At 52.9% G+C, this 19,542-nt stretch overlaps 1 protein-coding gene across 2 annotated transcripts; it reads left to right on the top strand.

Annotated features, from left to right (window-relative positions):
• Positions 1-1,067: 1,067 nt before the first annotated feature.
• On the top strand, positions 1,068-12,052 carry INPP5K (inositol polyphosphate-5-phosphatase K). 2 transcript variants are annotated; one of them, XM_087702914.1, is made up of 12 exons: positions 1,068-1,175; positions 1,257-1,364; positions 1,542-1,650; positions 2,116-2,211; positions 3,324-3,499; positions 4,333-4,444; positions 4,727-4,836; positions 5,797-5,980; positions 6,840-6,977; positions 7,340-7,423; positions 7,508-7,612; positions 7,958-12,052. In XM_087702914.1, exons 1-12 carry the CDS (start codon positions 1,138-1,140, stop codon positions 8,054-8,056), a joined length of 1,359 nt encoding a protein of 452 aa, XP_087559040.1. In that variant the 5' UTR covers positions 1,068-1,137; the 3' UTR covers positions 8,057-12,052. The 2 variants fall into 2 exon arrangements, with proteins under 2 accessions (XP_087559040.1, XP_087559039.1); XM_087702913.1 differs by having other exon boundaries at positions 2,095-2,211.
• The last annotated feature ends 7,490 nt before the right edge of the window (positions 12,053-19,542 follow it).

Raw genomic sequence — 19,542 nt, 5'->3', positions numbered from 1 at the left:
CTACTAGACAGACCCAATTCCTGCAACAGCACTTCATGCGTTTTGGGCTCCAGCCATCCCCTAATCATCTTGCTCTTTCTGGGGTCTCAACATGCTTGTTCCTATTGTGGTGGCCAAATAGACGTTTGCTCCCTCTTCCCCGTCCCAACAGGGCTGGAGGCAAAGGTCCCAAAGGCGCTGAACGCCACTTGCACGGTGACCCGTAGCTCCCCCTCCCCATGGATATCGCACAGACAGTGGGCCCCCACCCGGGGTGTGTGTGTATTATTAACCCTTTAGCAGACGGAGCCCCTGCTCAGGGCACCACAAACTTGAGAAAGGAAACGCTCAGTGAAGCTTGGCTCCGTGTGTACAGGAGGCGCGCCAAGATTTGCCAGGGCTCAGGGCACCAGGGAGCCTTAATCCGCCCCTGCCGCCCCCTTTCTGGCCCCGGGGAGGGACGCAACCCAGGTCCCGCACGTGCACAGAGGAAGCTTGGCTTGCACGGACCGGTTCCGGGGGGCGACCCGGCGGTTGGGGGCCGCTGGGGTGGAAAAGCCTCGCCATCTCTCCGGTCCGCCCTGCAAGGCACGCGGGACAGCCGGCACTGGCTGGAAGGACGGCGCTGCGGCCGCGTTCTCAGACCACTGGATGATGAACGGTCAGTAAGCGAGGACGTGCAGGGGTTGGCTGGGCTCGCGGGGCGCCTTGGGTGGGGCCGCGCACGGAGCCGCCGGGCAGGCGGCGGGAGGCCGGATCTCGGACTGACCGGTGGTCGGCCCAAACCGGGTCCCCCTCGGGGAAAGAGCGGAGGAGGCGCCGGGCCACCCCTCTCCCCCCGTCGTCCGGGCTCTCCTCGGGGCCCACCTTCCGAGGGGCCCCGGCCTCTTCCACGCCCGAGGGGAAGGCCGCCACCGGGGACCCCGCGAAGGCGGAAGCGGCGCCCCGACCGGGCTCCCGGGGCCGCCCCTCCCCTCGGCCGCCGTGCGCAGGCGCCAAGCTCTCCGGGAGGGCGGGGCGCGGGAGGGCGGAGGCGGTGCCGGCGTGAATCTGCGCCTGCGTCCCGGCAGCCAATCGGCGCGCATGACGTCGCGGGCGGGCGAGGAGCCGGGCTGCTGCTGCCCGCCGCTCTCATCCTGCTTCCCCCGCTCGGAGGAGATGGAGGCGGCGGCGGAGGAGGCGGCTCCGCGGCTCCGGTGAGCAGCTTCTCCCCGCCCGCCCGCCCGCCCGCCCGCCGGCCCCGCCGCCGGGCTGACGTCCGTCTGTCTCTCCCGCAGGCTGCACCTGGTCACCTGGAACGTGGGCACCGCGCAGCCCCCCGGGGAGGTGGCCGCCCTCCTCGGCCTCGGCGCACCGGAGCCGCCCGTGGACCTCTACGCCATCGGGTGGGTGCGCGCGCGGCCCCACGGCGGGTCCCGGGAAACGGCGGGGGCGGGGGGGGGATTCGGCCGGGGGCTCCTCCCGTGCTTCCTCCCACCCAGCCTCCCTCGCCCCGGAGGGTCCTGGCGGCGCTCGGGGTGTCGCCGTGGGGCGGGTGCGTGACGGGCATCTCCGCTGCTCAGCTTACAGGAGGTGAGCTGCCGGATCCTGAGCTTCATCTCCGACCTGGCTTTCGAGGACCCCTGGACGGCCTCCCTGACGGCAGCGCTCGCCCCGCTGGGCTACGTCCGGGTAAGGGCCCCTTCCAGGCTCCGACGGGGCCCCCGGGCGCCTCTCGTCCCCGAGCACGGGAGCCGCCGCTTCGCCAGTGGGGCTCCGCCGGGGGGACCGGGCTGCTGGAGCGGACGGAGCTCTTGGAGAGCCTCCCCCCGGGTCCCTTCTGCCTGAGGCGGCTCCGTCCGAAAGGCTCCTGTGGGGTGTGGGGGGTTGTGTAGCCCCAAATGGGGTTTTTGAATCCACAGGTCTGAGGGGCCTTGTGCTGTGGGGTTCCCGCACAGATCTTGGCCGTGGGTTCCATTTACTCCAAAGCTGGAGGGTGCTTATCACCCCCCCCCCCTTGTAATCTGTGGGCATCACCAGCATTGGGCATTTGCTGGCAGCCGAGTGTGGCAGCCGGTGGGTGGGAGAAGCGCCCGCCTGCGTGGCTCAGGACTGCTCCCCTTCTGCCCTTCTCAGGTGTCTTCCATCCGCATGCAGGGCATCCTCCTGCTCCTCTTCTCCAGGCAAGCCCACCTGCCCTTCATCCGGGGTGTGCGGAGCCAGTTTACCCGCACCGGCCTGCACGGCTACTGGGTGAGCTGCTTCACAGGGACCTTGCCAGGCCTCCGGTCGGTTAAAGCCGCAGGTACAGTAGATGCAGGAAAAGCAGAGAGGCCGAATTCTGCTGTGGCCAAGCCCCTCCACGCACGCACGCACGCACGCACGCCTCCGTTTCTTGCCTGAATGTTCTTTGCACGTTTCCATCTTTCTAATGTGGAGGCAGGCAAAATGGCAAACCTCACACCAAGATAAGAACTAACACCCAATAACCAGTATTTAATTTGTAACGCTAATTGCCAAAGGAAAACCCACAAAGCTGGCTAATAAAGAACCCGCTGACAGCTTTCAAGCCCCAGTAAAATCTCTAGCGACGGAGATGCTCAGGTAGGGAGCTCCACGTTTCATTGGTTGAGAACACCTGTTTCCTGCTCCAAGGCACCAAAGCAAGTCACACCGACACAAACGGTGTGAAATTTAAATTCCCCGAACCAGGCATTCAGAGACCTGAATCCAGCCTTGCCTCTACTGGGCAGCCAGTGGAAGCCCTTACTTCCTGCTGGAACTCCTGCTGGGTGTTGGGGAGCATCTCCTCCTGGAGAACCCTCCCAACGCCCCCCCGCTCCCCCCCCCCGGGCGAACGGGGTGCGACCCAACCTGACATGTGAATCCAGATTATTGGCCACCGGCGGCTGTCAACCAAGGGGTGAAGAAAGGCCAGAGCACTCTAGGGGCTGCGTCCTTGTTCCTGATGTACAGGTAGTCCTTGACTTACAACGAAAGGCCAAAACAAGACAGTTGTTAAATGAATTGCACCACATTTTACAAAATTGGGGGGGGGGGGAGATGCTGCAACTGTCGTAAGAACTTGCTGGTTGCCAAGCTCCCAAAATTTGTTCACGTGGAGATGCTGCGATGGTCACAAGCATGATAACTGCGCCCAAGTCACTTTTTTCCATGCAAAATGTGAAGGTCATTAAATGGATGGTTGTAAGTTGAGAACTCCCTGTATTTTGCAATTTGTTCCTTTGTGAGTCTGTCCATCCTGTAGGCCGGCCTTTAATCTGGCAGAGGGTCAAAAAACCTGCCCCTCCTGTGCCCCAGGGAGCCCGGGAGTCTGGGGGCAACCACAGCCTCTTGTCTCGCAGGGCAACAAGGGAGGGGTCTCCATCCGCCTGTCCCTCTACGGCCACTCGGTCTGCTTCCTGAACTGCCACCTGCCGGCCCACCAGGAGAACGCCAAGCAGCGCCTGGACGACTTTGAGCACATCCTGGAGATGCAGCAGTTCGAAGAGAAGACCTTCCCCTCCGCCCTGGACCACGAGTGAGTGGGCTCCCCAGGGGGGGGTCCTCCTGCCCGGCCCAGCATGCCCCCCTCCCCACGGTGGCTCAGCTGCTCTTCTTGGGAATGGTGCCCGGGCCCCTTGGCCTCGTGGGGGGGGGACTCCAAGGAGCAGCAGAGGGGGACGGGGGAGAGGGTGGGGCTGGCACAGATAAAGCAGGAATGAAAAGGGTTAGGAAGGAGTTTCCAAGAGTCCAGAAAGGGTGGACCCCTCCGGTCACTTGGCTGCCCTCTAGAGCTGCCCTCAGGTAGCCGTCGGCCGCGGAGGTCAAGAGAAAGGGACGGTTTTGAAAACCGAACAGAACGATTGCAAAGGGGGCCCCACATTTTGCTTTATACGAGGTGACCCCTGTTATTCCAGGCGCTTTTTATCTGCATTTTCACCGCCAGCCAACTCAGAATGGCTTCCAAATAGTTCTGGCCAGATCGGAGAACCGCCCGTAGCGTTGCTGGGGGGGTCTGACCGGGAGGAGGGCCGGGTCTACTGATTTGGAAATCACTCGTGACTCTCGGGCGGGGGGGGGGGGAGGGGGCGCTGCTGCGCAGAAGCGAGTTCTTTTTATAGAGGGAGGGTGTTGCCCTCGATGGGATGAAGGGGGGCTGCCTAGTACCTGAGCGGAAGAGGGAAATCTGAAACCTGCCTTGGCATCTGCCAGCAGCCTTTCGGAAGGGTTCCGGTGCCCAGGGGGCCTGTTGCTCTGACCGCCTGCTTAGGTGAAATGGTGCCCTGGGGAGGGAAGGAGAGGCTGGGGGGCTGAAGCCAAGGTGGGCGTGGAGGGGCCCTCCCTTCCCCACTCCTCTCCGCCTCCTTTCAGGCTCCTCTTCTGGTTTGGCGATCTGAACTTCCGGATCGAGGACTATGGGCTGCACTTTATCCGAGAATCGATCAGCAGCAGCCGCTTCAATCTTCTCTGGGAGAAGGACCAGGTACGGCCCCCACCCCCACCCCCCCTGGCCTTCCCTCCCCTTGGGATTCCCAGCCCCCCCCCACCCCCAGCCTCTGAATGGGGAGGAGCTTTACTAGTTCCTCTTCCTCTCTGGCCAGCCCCCATCTGGTGTCATCACCCCCCCCTTTCTTTTTCCGAGGGGGGCCGCTACCTGTGCCAGGCTTTCCCCCTGTGCTGGGAAAGGGAGGGCGCTGGCGGGCTCCCTGCCGCGGCTCCTGCGCTTGGCCTGCAGCACCGAACGGCTCTTGCTTCCCCTCCCCAGCTAAACATGGCCAAGAAGAAGCTGTTCTTCCTCCAGGAGTTCTCGGAAGGCCCCCTGAAGTTCAAACCCACCTACAAGTTCGACCTGCACTCGGATGAATACGACACCAGGTGACTGCGGGGGTCTGGCGGGGGCTCCGGACTCAGGGCTCCCTTGCTCTCTGGCCCTTGGCTAGGCCGAGAAAGAAGCCAGGGGAATCACTTCCCAGGGGCCCAGCGGAAGCAGGACGCATGTGTCTCTCTGTGTGTGTGTGTGTGGTGTCTTGGTTGGCTGCCCCCCTCCCCTTCTCTCTATTTGCAGAGCCGAGGAGGGGCTGCTTGGGTCTAACTAACACCCACACTCAACCCACACGCAATGTGGGGGATTTTGGAAAACTTGGGCCTTTGGGCCGCCTGAGTCTGCTGACTTTCACCCGGCCCCCTCTTCTGACCTGGCTGTTGCTGGGGGGATGATCCTGGCGTGGGGCATACAGGGGACGGCAGCGGCCCTCCCCTCGCTCTCTCTGGGCTGCAGGGACAGCGGAACCCACAGCAACTGCAAAAAGCGGGAGCCAGAAAGCGTTTAAAGTAGCAGCAGCAGCAGCAGCAGCAGCAGCTGAGAAGTTAACGCGGGTGTCTGTCACACATGCTCTCGCACGGCTGCACATCCAGCCCCAGGTGCTCAACCAGGCGCTCCGCCACCTGAGCCCTGACCGGCTGGGAAAACGCAGCAGCCGCTTCCTTCAGAAGGAAGGAAGGATCCTTTTCTGGATCCAGAATTGCCACGACTCTGGCCAAAGTGCTTGTGAGCTGTTGGGGGAGGAGGGGGCTTTTTATGCACCAGCAGCACTCTTGCCCTGGGGTGGTGGGTGGGGGGGCTTCGGATAGTGCCCAGGTTTAGTCACTGAGTGCAGCTCTGGAGGCAAAGTGGCTGGAGGCCCCCAGCCCACTTCTCCTTCTGCTTGGGGGGGGCGGGGGGGGTGCACGGCCGCTTGGGCTGCCCTGGGGAGCCAGCTGGGCTCTATCCTTGCCACCACTCTCCCTCCCTCCCTCCCACCCCCCCTCCCTCCCTCCCCCCCTTTGTTTCTGCAGTGAGAAGAAACGGAAGCCCGCCTGGACCGATCGGATCCTGTGGAGAGTGAAATGTCTTCCGTGCTCCAAGCCGAAGGAGGTGCCCAGGGAGGGAGGGGTTTCCCTGTCCCTGGGCAGCTACACCAGCCACATGGACTACGACATCAGTGACCACAAGCCGGTCACTGGCACCTTTGAGCTGAAGGTAGGATCCTGGCTCCCCAAGGGCAGCTGCTCCTCTCTGGAGAGATGGGGATTCCGCCCACCGGTCTGCCCCCTTGGCACCCACTGCAGGAGCCTGGCATCCCGAGGCAGCCCCCTCTTCCCCCCACCGGCTTCCAAAGGGAAGCAGGACGTCCTGCCCTTCACCCGGCCGATGCCACCGGTTCTGGGGCTGCTGCAGGGTCTCCGAGGGGCACCTGTTGAAGCCTCCGGCTAGGAACAGCATCCAGCTGGCTCCATGCGCCCTTCAGGCCAAGCTGTGGCTTAACCAGGTTGAATTGAACAAGCCAGCCTTGCCTGGGCACAGACCACCCTGCGTGAGGGCGAGCCCTGACGATGGCCCCAGGGCTGCCTGTCAATCCACACACACCCCGGCAGCTATGTCCCCCAGGGCCTCGGTGGGTGGTTGGCAACATTCCTGTCTATGGAGATCCTTCCTTACGGAGATCCTTTCTCAAGAAGCAGCCCCCTTCAACAGACACACACACACACCCCCGGACACTAAAACTCGGTCTTAGCAGAGTCAGTGCAATCCCCAGGCCCGGCTCCCCTGTGGAAGGGGAGGGGAGGTAAGGAGGGCTGGTGTCCTCTGGATGAGCCTCCGGGCGGAGAGAGGAACTGTAGCCCCCCAACCATGCTGAAGTCTGTTAGGAGGCTGAAACTCAGGTTAACTCCCAGGGTGGGCCTCTTAGCCCGACAGCAGGGCCTTTGTGACCCTGTAGCAGGCTGGGTGCCAAGGGGTTGGCTGCCCCTCGGGAGAAGGAACAGAGCCCGGTTGGGGTCCGGGGTGGGGGCGCTCCCTGGCCTTTCTCACCCTGGGTTGGGCGGCTTTGTTCCCGCAGGTGCAGCCCCTGCAGGAGGAGCCCCTGGTGGTGCTCTGCCCGGTGGGCACCTGGAGTGCTGAGCAGGATGCCACCGTCAGCTACGTCACCGCTCCAGAATTTGCCAGCAGCCCCTGGGACTGGATTGGCCTCTACAGGGTAATTGGCACCAGGGGGGCAGAGGGGAGGGTGCTCGGGCTGGTGCTCAGGCCCTGCTCTGCTGCCCAGGCACCAGGGCTCTTCTGAGGCCAAGTAGAGGCTGTTCTCCCAGCCGCCTCCTCAGGGGCTGCAACACACACACACACACACACACACACACACAGAGTGGTCTTGCAAGGAGGGGAGCAAGCCGGCTGCTGCCGGGAAAGACCCCCTTCCCGATGATGGGGAGAAGGGTCCCTTGTGGGGCTTTTCACTCAGCCTCCTGAAGGGACGTGCGTTCCCTCCCACTGGGAGCCCCTCCCCTGTGCTGGCAGGTGGGCCTGTGGGCTCCCCCTGCAGCTCTTCCTCTCCCCTGGCAGGTGTCCTTCCGACATGTGAACGACTACGTCACCTACGTCTGGGTGCAGGACAATGAGATTTCCGCCGAGGACGGGGCCAAGCAGGTGAAGGGCGGCTCCCGGGACCTCCCTCTGCTCGGCTGCTCTTCTGCTCCCGCTGGAAGCTGATGGCGCCTTCCTTGCTTGCAGGTTTATCTCGGGGCCGAGGGCCTCCCCAACGCGGGGGGAGAATTCCTCCTGGGGTACTACAGCAACGCGCTGCGGTCCCTTGTGGGCCTTAGCCAGCCGGTCCAGGTGAGGCCTGCTCCTTCCTCCTCCTCCCCCCTGCTGCTCCTGAAGGGAGTTGGTGGGGGCTGTCTCTGGGGTGCCGGAAGACCCCCGTCACAGCAAACGTCTCTTGTGCTGGGGGGGGGGGGATGTCCAGAAGCTCCTCTCGAGAGACAGAACTAACCCAGCTCCCCACCACCATCTTCGGGGTCTGGCCTGGATTAACTCTGCAAGAGTTCTCAGCCCCATGACAGGGGGAGCCCCCCCCCCACCCGAACCCTGTGGGGGCACCTTCCATCTTTGCCTTCTTTCTGGGCTGAGTTGGGGGGGGGGGCGGGAATTGCGTCCGAACGTGCATCTCTCCCTTTCCAGGTCCAGCCAAGCCCGAAGTCAGCCGAGCAGCAGGCGGGCTGGTCTGGGGCCAGCAGCGCAGAACGCCTTCCTTGCGAGAGGCCGCCCTGTGACTTCTGAGCCTCCTTCGGCACCTCCATGTGCATTGTGGGGCACCCCGGCTTCGGCCCCCGGAGCAGCGTGGCTCAGCTTGCCGCACCTCTGGAGGGCCCTGCCTCCCTTTGGCAGAAAAGAGCCGGGACAGAGCCAGTTTCCCAGCAGGGGCGACCGTTTCCTTCTGCCCCGGCCGACGGCTGCCGCCCCGTTTTCCAAGTGCCTCTTAGGATCTGTGCGCTTCACTGCAACGTTAAGGAGTCGCTGCTGGCACTTATTTGAAGCCTGGGATTGTAGGACTTTTATGAAATTGTAAAGCTTTTAGAACTGAAATACATTTTATTGTAGAAAACGGGGAGGCTGTTATTCTTTGACCATTTGTCTCGAAATGGGCCCCGCACCTTCCTCCAAAGCCTGGATGCAGGCAGGAGGACCCAGGGGCAGCTTAGGGGGCACCTGAGGCTTTGGAGCCAGGTGCAGGGGGGTCTTGTCCTGCTGCAGCCCTCTGGCTCCGTGGGCATTTGGGCCTTTCAGTTGGGGCTTTTCTGAGAGCTGCAGCTCAAGTGGGTAACACACCGAGATCTCTCCCCCAGGCCCTGCGGCTGAGCCAGGAATTGCCTGCCCTCTCTCTGGCCATCTTTCCTGCCACTAAGTGCAGCCCCTTCCTTTTCTCTCAGTGGGTTGGGCCCCATGCTCAAGACTGTGTGGAGATGCTTCTGAATTTTCAGCCTCTTCCAAAGTGTTAGCAATCCCCCCCCCCCTCCAACCTACTGTTTTCTGCAAACCTGATGAGTTTCCCCTCCTGTCCCCTCAGCTGAAACATGAAGGTGTTGAAGAGAACCGGCCCAGGACAGAAACCCCACTGCGCGCTTCCCTCCATGCAGACTCAGCTCCTCGGAGAACCACGCGCTGAGTGCAGTTGGTCAGCCACTGACCCACCCATGGTGGTGATGCCATCCGTCCCCTGTTGCTCCATCTTACCAAGAAGTCGGCTGCCTTCTGCTCTGTCAAATGCCTTGCTGGAGTCCCAGTGTAGGATATTCACAGCATTCGCCTGATCTGCCAATGTAGTCCCTTCACTTCAAAGAAAGCAGTGAAGCTTCTTTGGCCTATGAGCCGCTTTTAACAAACGCCTGCCGGCTCCCAGGAATCTCGCCTCCTCCTTCTTCGTTTCTGAGTGCTGGATTGCCTTTTCCAGGTTTTCCCAGGTGTTGATGTCAGGCCTGTTTTTGGCCTGTGGTTTCCTAGATCTCCTCTTTGCCCTTTTTGGAGGTTGGGGCCACATCAGCTCTTTTCTGCCCCCCTCGGGGGCTCTGGGAGATTCGGTCCAGTGGTTCTGAAGTCACATCTGCCGGCTCCTTCAAAAGCCTGAAATGGAAATCCTTGCCAGAAGCAGACGGCCGCTCTCTCTCTCTCTCTCTCGCTAAATCCTCCCCTGTTTCTTTCTGTCTCCCACGGTGATGCTTTTGATAGATTGGACTGCTTATTTCCCCCCCCCCTTTGTGTAAAAACAGATGTAAAGTCCGAAATTAAGTAGTTCTTCTTTTTTCTTGTCACCTGTCATCTTCACCCACTAAGTGGACCAATCATTTCATTGACTTTCCTCTTGGTGCTCCTATGTTGAAAGAAAGCTTATTTTTGGCATTTGTTTCTCTTTCGGAGTCTTAACATTCTTTTTTACCCCTCACTTTCTTTCTTTTTTATTGAAGAATTTAAAAAACAAGCTTTTACAAATATTTGCTTCCCTCCCCCCCCCAAACCCTCCTCAACCTTCCCCCCCCCCGACTTCCCAGAACCAATACAAGGTATAAATCTTTAACAAAAACATGCCTAAATAAGCTTAAAAAGAAAAAAAGTTAATAACATATTTCACTTGAGCTTTAACTCCTCCTTGCTCTCTAAACAGATTGTATCATTCTTAGTTTCTTTAATCATAAACTATCTGAAATTTCTTAGTCCCGTATTTATTTTGAATATAGTCAATCCATCTTCTCCACTCCAGTTTATATCTCTCGTTTGAGTGGTCCTTGAGATATGCAGATATTTTAGCCATCTCTGCTAGGTTTGTGACTTTCAACGTTCATTCTTGAATAGTAGGCAAATCTTCCTTCTTCCAGTATTGCGCCAAGAAGAGTCTAGCTGTGGTTATTAGATGCAAAATCAAGTTAATCTCTACAACTGTACAATCAGTAATTATACCAAACAAAAATAACTGAGGGGTAAACTTTATCCTTTTTTAAAGAACATTTTGCATAATCCACCATATTTTTATCCAAAATGCTTTAACCTTTTTACAAGTCCACCATATGTGAAAGTAAGTAGCATCAACACAGTCACATCTCTCCAGCACTTAGGTTGTAAATTCAGATACATAGAGGCCAGTTTTTTAGGATCTAAATGCCATCTATAAAACATCTTATAAAAGTTTTCTCTCATATTTTGGGCTTTTGTAAATTTTAAATTTCTTACCCAAATCTTTTCCCATGTATCCAACATTATTGGTTCTTCAAAATTTTGAACCCATTTTATCATACAGTCTTTAACTAGTTCTGTTTCCGAATCCATTTCTATTAAAACGTTATATAATCTCTTTATATGCATTGGACTTTGATCTCTAATTTGTTTGAGTAAATTATCCTCGACTTGCATAAAGCCGACTTTTTGATCTATTTTCCATCTGGCCTGGAACTGCCCATACTGAAACCATGATTGAATTGCCTTTTCTTCTTTCAGTACATTCAAAGGTTTTAACTGTAATACACCTTTTTCTAAGGTAAGAAGCTGTCTGTATGTAGTTACATCCTGTTTTTGTACTATAGTTATGTTTTCTATTGCCTGTCTAGGAATTGCCCACATGGGTATCTTATCACATAATTTATATTGATATTTGTTCCAGACACGCAATAGAGCATTCCTTAAAATATGACTTTTAAAGTTCTTATCTACCTTTTTGTTATATAACAAATAAGCATGCCATCCATATACCAAATCATACCCTTCGATATTAAGTATTCTGTCATCTGTTAAATTAATCCAATCACTAATTACCGATAAAACTACTGCCTCATAATATAGTTTTAAATTGGATAATTTCAAGCCTCCGCTCTCACGCACATCTTGCATTATTTTTAGTTTTATTCTCGGCTTCTTTCCTGCGCATACAAATTTATTAATGCCCTTCTGCCATTCTAGCAAATTCGCATCTTTTTTAAGTATTGGTATCACTTGAAAAAGAAATAAAAATTTAGGTAGAATATTCATTTTCACAGCTGCTATTCTTCCCAACAATGATAATTGTAATTTCTCCCAATTTTTCATCTCTGTATGTATACTATGCCATAGTGGTTCAAAATTATTCTTATATAGCTTCCCATTTGAGGTTGAGATATAAACCCCTAAATATTTGACCTTTTTGACTATTCCACATCCTGTCATTCCTTCTAGTTCATCCCTTTGTTTAGTGTTCATATTTGTAACTAACATCTTTGTTTTCCCTAAATTTATTTTAAATCCTGACACTTGACCATATTGATTAATCATATTCATTAAAACCTTACTAGATTCCCATGGTTGAGTTAATGTTATAACCAAGTCATCCGCAAAAGCACATGCTCTATATTCTTGCTGCCTAATGTTGATTCCCTGTAAATCATCTGAGCCCCGTATTTTATTCAGCAATAGTTCCAAAGTTATGATAAACAGTAATGAGGATAAGGGGCAACCCTGCCTTGTACCTTTCTCAATTTTAAATGAGTCTGTTAAACTTCCATTAACTATGATTTGAGCTGTTTGTTCCTGATATATTGCTTTAATTGATTGTAAAAAGTGCTCTCCTATTTGCATTTTTTGCAATATTTTCAGTAAAAATTGCCAATTGACTCGATCAAAGGCTTTCTCGGCATCTAAAAATATAAGCGCAGCAGGGATTTGGTTATTCTTTCCCAAATGTTCCAGTGTATTAACAATTAGTCTTACATTACTTCTCATTTGTCTCCCTTGAATAAAACCCGTTTTATGATTGAATCAATTGCTGATTAACCAACGTTAACCTATTCGCCAGTATTTTAGTAAAACTTTTATAATCTATATTAAGTAATGATATGGGTCTATGGTTTTTTGGTAGAGTAAGATCTAGATCCTCTTTTGGTATCAAGGATATGAAAGCTGTCTTCCAAGATGGGGGTACCCTCCCTTCCGTTTGGATCGTATTGAATAATTCCTTGAGGGGGTTCTACCATTTCTAATTGTAAATTTTTGTAATAAGCTGATGTCAGGCCATCTGTACCCGATGCTTTCCCTACCTTTAGCTGTTTGATTACCTGGAGAATTTCCCCCGAGGTTATTGGTTGGTTCAATCTCTCCCTCTGCTCGTCTTTAACTATAGGTATTTTTCCTTTATCCAGGTATCTATCTATATCTAAACCTTGTATTTTATCTTTCATATACAATCCTGTGAAAAATTCATGAAAGGCCTTTTGGATCTCATCCTGTTGATACACTTCCTTCCCTTTATAATTTAATTTCGATATATTACAAGATTTCTGTTTTTTCCTAATCAGATATGCTAACCAGCTTTATTTGCATTACAGAAGGTGTTATGTTTTTCATATAGCAAATTAGTGGCTACCTGGTCTGACATCAGCATATTAAATTGCCCTCTTAATAAGGTAATTGCTTCTTTAATCTTTTTGTCTCCTGGTTTTAGAATTAACTCATGCTCTCTCTAATTTCTTCTTCAAGTTCAATTCTCTTTTCCCCCTGTTTACGTCTATGTAGTCTATTTAAATTTATCATAACTCCTCCCATACAGGCTTTACTTGCGTCCATTACCACTTCTGTACCCTTATTCATATTAAAAACAAAGTATTCTCTTAATAAATTTTTACATTCATTAATATTTTTCTCACATCTAAATACATTTTCATTCAATCTCCAAGTCCTTCTTGCTTGCATCCCAAATCCCAACTCCATCCAAACCGGATTATGATCTGATAAGACTCTGGGACATATCTTCCGTCGTCTTTCCCCTAGAAAGCAAATCATTGGTTGTTAGTATAAAGTCAGTCCTAGAAAAGGATTGGTGTCTGTCAGGAAAAAAAAAGGGAAGTCGTATCCTTCTGAGTTCCTTTCTTGCCAGATATCTCTCAATTCAAAGTCATCTATCATGTCAAAAAAGGACTTGGGTAGTTTCGCTCGCATTTGAATATTTTGCCGAGAAGCCGCCTTGTCTTTCTTGGTATCCATAACGCCATTCCAGTCGCCCAGTAATATGCAGGATCTATAGTCCCAATGTACTAACTTAGCATGAAGCATTTTATAAAATTTATCTTCTTGTTGATTGGGAGCATATATACCCAATAGAAGTATCCTTTCCCCTTCTATTACCAGATCTATTGCAGTGTATCTCCCTTGGGAGTCTGCTTCTTAACATTCTTGACTTGGTCTTTGCAGACTGTTACAAACTCCTCTTTCCAAATTTTCTATTTGTCCTTTTGGCTTCTGCAACCACGCTGGTTCTCATCAGGTGCCCCTTGTTTTTCTCTCTCTGTTTATTGTTTCTGTTTGGCACTTTACAGTCTCGTCTTCAAGAGTTTCCCAAGCATCCTGGACTGGTTTTCCCTGCAGTATTTCGAGTCGGGGTGGTGGTGTCTCTCCCTGGATGGCCCTTTCCGTCCTGCCTCCTGCTCTGGAGGGGTGGCATTAACCTGACCAGCAAGGAAGGGGCCAGGGAAGCTGCTTACCTTCCGGAGGAGAACAGACACTCTTTTAGGAAGCTCCTTGCTTCCAGTCCCTCCCAGGCCCATCCGCTGTAGAGAGGGGCAAATTCCCTCGGGAATATGGCGGCATACAAGTGTAATAAACATACAATAAGCTGCCTCCAGAGGAGGTGAGGAAACTGGGAGGAAGATGAGCCCTTCAAGCCCTGTAAAAGTAAACTGAAGTAAAGTAAAACAGATCTTAACAGATTTAACAGATTTTTGAAACAGGTTAACAGAGTTGGAAAGGACCTTATAGGTCATCTGGTCCAACGCCCTGCTCAAGCGGGAGACCCTACATCATTTCTGAGAAATGGCTGTCCAATCTCTTCTTGAAAGTCTCAAGTGATGAAGCCCCCCGCCCCCCAGCTTCCGAAGGCAACTTCTGTTCCATTGGCTGATTCCTCTCACTGTCAGAAAGTTCCTCCTTATTTCTAGGTTGAATCTCGCCTTGGTCGGTTTCCATCCATTCTTCCTTCTCTGACTTTTTCGGGTGCTTTGGAGAATAGCTTGACCCCCTTCCTCCTCTCTGTGGCAGCCCCTTAAATATTGGAACACGCTCTCCTGTCTCCCCTGGTCCTTCTCTTCCCTGGACTAGCCAGGCCCAGTTCCTGCAACCGTTCTTCATATGTTTTAATCTCCAGTCCCCTAATCATCCTAGCTGCTCTTCTCTCTACTTTTTCTAGAGTCTCAACATCTTTTCTATAGTTTGGTGACCAAAACTGGATGCAGGACTCTAGGTATGATTTCACCAGGGCTCTATGGAATGGTATTAGTACCTCACTTGATCTTCATTGTATCCCTCTGTTAATGCAATCTAGGATTGCATTGGCTTTTAGCTGGTTGTCCACTAAGACTCCAAGGTCCTTCTCACAGTCACTGCTATAAAGCCTGGTTTCACCCAGTTTATATGTGTATTTTTGGTTTTTCTTACCTAAGTGTAGGACTTTACTTTTCTCTACATTGAATTTCATTCTGTAGGGTGTTAACTATTCCTGCCAGCTTAGCATCATCTGCAAATTTGGTCAGTTGCTCTCCTATTCCCTCATCCAAGTCGTTTATGAAGATATTGAAGATTCCTGGGCTCACTTCTTCTCTCCCTGTAGACCTGGGGCCAATTAGGGGCGACTCCTGGAGTACAGTTTGTCATCCAGCTGCGAATCCATCTGGTGGTGATGCCGTCTACCCCACTGTTTTCTAGCTCACCAAGAAGAAGGTTGTGGTCTACTTCGTTGAATGCCTTGCTGAAGTCTATTATGTCCACAGTATTTCGCTGGTCTACTAATTTAGCCACTGCTGAAGAATGAAATAAGATTGGTTTGGCCTGATCTGTTTTTAACAAACCCTGATCTGGCTGCTAGTTATTACTTTACTTGTTTCTAGGTGTTGGCAGATCTTTTTTTTTTTTTTTAATTATCATTTCCAGTATCTTCCCGGGTATTGATGTTAGGCTGATTGGTCTATAGTTTTCTGGATCTCTTCCCCCCCCCCCCGATCTTTTTTGAAGATGGGAACCGCATCAGCTCTTTCCCACCCCTCTGGTCGTTCCCCGGTGCTCCAGGATCTCTGAAAGATGAGGTTCAGGGGTTCTGAGACGACATCGGCCAGCTCCTTTGGAGCTCTGGGGTGCAATCCCTCAGGTCCTGGTGATCTGTATTCATCAAGATCAGACAGGTGTTCTCTTACTGTTTTTTTTTTTTTTTTTGCTTATTTTAACTTTTATTTCCAGTCTCTTTTTTACAGTTATGCTCCTGTTAGGATGGGCTTCCCTTTCTTTTTGTGTTTAAGGCTGATGCAGATAATGAGTTAAGCAGCTCTGCTTTCTCTCCGTTGCCTCCTTGCCTCCTCCTCTCTTTAGTGGACGGGCTGTTTCCTTGATTTTTCTTCTCCTTGTTTATATGTTGAAAGAAACTTTTTTTTAATTACCCTTGACTTTTGGTCCCCGAGAGGCCCTGAGCCAGGAGCCCCCTCCTCTGTCTGGGAATCCCCAAATCCCCGCTTTTTCTGGTTTTTCTTTTGAAGACATTTCCCTTCTCATCCAAGAAGCTTCTTCAGCTTCTTCGAATTGAACAGCCCTCCCGCAAGACAGGGGGAGGGATATGACATCACCCATCTCCAGTCTACAACACAGTCCTTTCAACGGTTCCAAGAAGGCTCCACCCGCATTTGCACCACTCAGGTGACCCCAAGGACACAGGTAAACCTCCAAGCGGCCTCAACAACTCTCTAAAAGGGTTGCAAATCACCAGCTGTCCCTCCACTCCCCACCATCTACTCAGAGCTGAAGAAGCTTCTTGGCTGAGAAGGGAAAAGTCTTCAAAAGGAAAACCAGGAAATCCCAACTGGTACAGAGTAAACAAGCTTTATTCAGCCTTTTGCCGGTGGGTTCTTCATGGGGCTGAAAATCCTCTTTGGCTCAAGTGGTTTTGCAAATCCATAAAGCTTTCGATCTCCTCCCTGTGCGGAAGAAAGAGGGGGGGGGAGGGGGGGGCTTGTGTCCTGTGGGGGGGTGGGGGCGAGGAGAGCGCAGCAGGGGGTGTCTGATCTCCTCTTGCTGGTCATCAGCTGTCATCAGACACAGAGACGATGCTAAGTCCGGACCGAACTTCCATCAACTACGGAATTCAGGCTATGGGGTCGGCAGGACTTCTAATAGTTATGCATTTATTATATCGGTTTGCTGCCCATCCCAGGGTAGCTATGTGGTAACAGTCATAGCTGTTTGATACTATTTGGTATATATTGAGATATTTCTGCTGCTGCAGGCTGGTAAAATGCGGCCTGAAAGTAAAGCAGAGATTTCCAAGCAAGAGGGCAGGTGGCTCCCGGAGGAGAAGGCGGAGAGGCCTGGGCTGGGCCTTGCTGAGGTTTCTCCCGGAACCTCTAAGGCTTCTTCCTCCCAGCCCAGCCCGTCTCTGGGCGCCTCCTCCTGCCCTTGGCCTTCTCATGTTTGCGGTAGATGTTGCCATTTGGGGCCCACCTAAAAGACCAGGGGAGGGGGAAACTTCCTCCCTGCTGCTTGGCCCAGGCCCAATCACCTGGCCACAGGGAGCAGGATTCCCGGCTGCCCCTTGCCCCCCTTCCCCCCCCACGGAGACCCCCCTGCCAGTGGTGAAATAGCAGTAGACTTATATACCGCTTCATAGGCCTTTCAGCCCTCTCTAAGCGGTTTACAGAGAGTCAGCATATTGCCCCCAACAATCTGGGTCCTCATTTTACCCACCTCGGAAGGATGGAAGGCTGAGTCAACCCTGAGCCGGTGAGATTTGAACAGCCGAACTGCAGTCAGCTGAAGTAGCCTGCAGTGCTGCATTTAACCACTGCGCCACCTCGGCTCTAAAATCTAAAAACTTTCCCTACGGGTTCTGTGGGTGTGGCTTGGAGGTCATGTGACTGGGTGAGCTCAAAAACCATCACACTTTACACAAAAATAACACAAAAGCTACACAACTGACTCACAATGCAAAAGCAGCTGGACCTCACACAAAATGGCCCCTACAACAAGCAGGAACCTCACAGCCACAAAGAGCTCAAAAACCAACTTTCACATTTCACACACAAGAGCTGCAAAACTGACTCCTACACAACTGAATCACACACAGTGCAGGAGCAGCTGGACGTCACACAAAATGGCCCCTGCAACAAGCAGGAACCTCACAGAGTCACGGTGAAGAGGTAGTAAAAAACGCTTTTAAAAAGGACAAGTAAAAGTTCAGACATCCACCAGCACAGCTGATGAACCTTTTTTTTCTTTTTAAAGCATTTTTTTTTACTACTGGTTGGGCGAGGAATAGGTACTAAAAATGCTTTTAAAAAAGGTTCATCAGCTGTGATAATCAGCCGTGCCATTTGATGGTGGGAACCTTTGTTTTGACTTTTTAAAAGCATTTTTAACTACGGAAGCATTTGTTATCTACCGGTTCCAGAGAGCTGGGCAGAACCGGTAGCATTTCACCCCTGGCCTCCAGCGCTTCTGTGGGTGACCGGGGCAGGCGGCCTGCCTTGAATGCGCTCGGGGCTCCGGCTACCCATGGCCACTGTGACTCCTGGCTTGGCCCAGGCCGAGAGAGGCAGGCCCCAGAAGGGGTGCGCTGGGAATGGGTGGAGGAGGAGGAGGAGGAGGAGAAGCAAGGTAGCCCGGTCCCTGCTCCGCCCGGCTGGTTGCTCTCTGCCCGCGAAGGTAGCTGAGCCCTTGGCTCAAACTTTGAACCCGACGACAAACCCAGCCCTCCTCATACTCGGAGGAGACCCCGGAGCAGCTGCGGTTTCAATCCGGTTTTAGCTTTCCATTCCAACGCCCTGAAATTGTCAAAAGAAACCCCAGGAGCTCGATAGAACCCCGGTTGGTCTCCTCCGAGGGTGCCCTGCCCACCCCAAGCACGGCCGTGATTGCTCCGCCCCTTCTTCCCCCAAAGTGGGCGGGACCTGCAACTCTCAACCGAGACTCCTCAGCAGCTTCATATGGGGAGGGGGACCAAGGAGGGAAGTGGTGGGGCCCCGGGTGGGTGGGGTGCCCTGAGGGCAGAATCCGAGGGTGCAACCTCTCCCCACTCCCACGGGACAGGCAGCAGCCACTCAGGAAGGACCGAGGGGGTTGGGGGTCCAACAGTGTCAGCTAGGCGATGATACTCTGTGTAACCCTAAGTCACTGATGAGAACAAGCTAGTCTGAGCTCTGATGAAATCCAGCTCTTGGGAATCTTCCAATCTTCAAAATTATACGGCAGGCAGGTGATATTTGTCCGTTGGAGCCGGATTGGGGGTTGGTTCCTCGAGTAAGAGTTGGTAGATTCGGTTCATACAAGGATCTAGACCACAGGAAGCAGAGCTCCCAGGATCACCCAGGATCACCACCACACTTCCTCAGGATCAATACCCTCACTAGAAGTCTTCCAAGCTCAGAAGGTCCCAAATGCTTCAGCAGCTGCTGCCCCAGTCAGGAGCTCAGAGCCCTCGGGCCCTTCAAAGTCACAGGGCCACGAGATGCGACGTGAAGCTTCCCTTCCTCTCTTTCAGATCCTCCAGTTGGCCTCAGTAGAGGCCCCGTCCCAGCATCCTGAGAAGAGTTTCACCTTCTTAGAACCTGCAGGACGTTATGGCCCTCGGTAGCTTTAGGGCCTTCCTGGCGTTCTCTTAACTTCATGCAGGTGTTTCACCAACAAAGTAGGTCACGCCATCCTTGGCAAAAGCCTGCTGGCAAAACATTTGCAAGGAAACGGGAACACCAAGAACCTGACGGTTCAGCCTCGAGTTGCAGACCTCTGAGAGCCAAGGTGTTGCAGACCTAAGACCTAAGTTGCAGACCTAAGAGCCAAGGTGGCGCAGTGGTTAAAATGCAGCACTGCAGGCTACTGCTAGATCAGCAGGTCAGCGGTTCAAATCTCACTGGCTCAGGGTTGACTCAGCCTTCCATCCTTACGAGGTGGGTAAAATGAGGACCCAGATTGTTGGGGGCAATATGCTGACTCTCTGTAAACCGCTTAGAGAGGCCTGAAAAGGCCTATGAAGCGGTATATAAGTCTACTGCTATTGCTATTGCTCTGCCGCTGAGCATTTTCCCCATCGCTCCCTGTGCTCTGTCCACAGATGAACTGATGTGCTCTCTGGCTGGCTGTGGCAAGTGGGTGAGAACACCATCGCAAAGTGGGACATGCCAGAATTTTTCAGTGGAATGGAGCTGCTTGTAATGACAGTGAGAGAAGGGTTTTGTTGCGCCACCAGAAGGTGAGTCCCTTCCTTCCTTCCTTCCTTCCTTCCT

The sequence above is a fragment of the Thamnophis sirtalis genome, unplaced genomic scaffold, assembly GCF_051295495.1.
Source record: "Thamnophis sirtalis isolate CommonGarterSnake01/CBP01778 unplaced genomic scaffold, rThaSir2_p1.2 scaffold_17, whole genome shotgun sequence".
NCBI classification, from domain to species: domain Eukaryota; kingdom Metazoa; phylum Chordata; class Lepidosauria; order Squamata; family Natricidae; genus Thamnophis; species Thamnophis sirtalis.
Note: the sequence above shows the minus strand (reverse complement) of the source record. Positions and strands in the feature narration are given on the sequence as shown.

Bases quoted from the DNA above. Each gene is read 5' to 3' on its own strand.
- INPP5K (XM_087702913.1), top strand. From the start codon at position 1,138: ATGGAGGCGGCGGCGGAGGAGGCGGCTCCGCGGCTCCG. The intron at 1,365-1,541 runs GTGGGTGCGCGC...TCCGCTGCTCAG, and splicing joins GTGGACCTCTACGCCATCGG to CTTACAGGAGGTGAGCTGCC. The intron at 1,651-2,094 runs GTAAGGGCCCCT...TGCCCTTCTCAG, and splicing joins CCCCGCTGGGCTACGTCCGG to GTGTCTTCCATCCGCATGCA.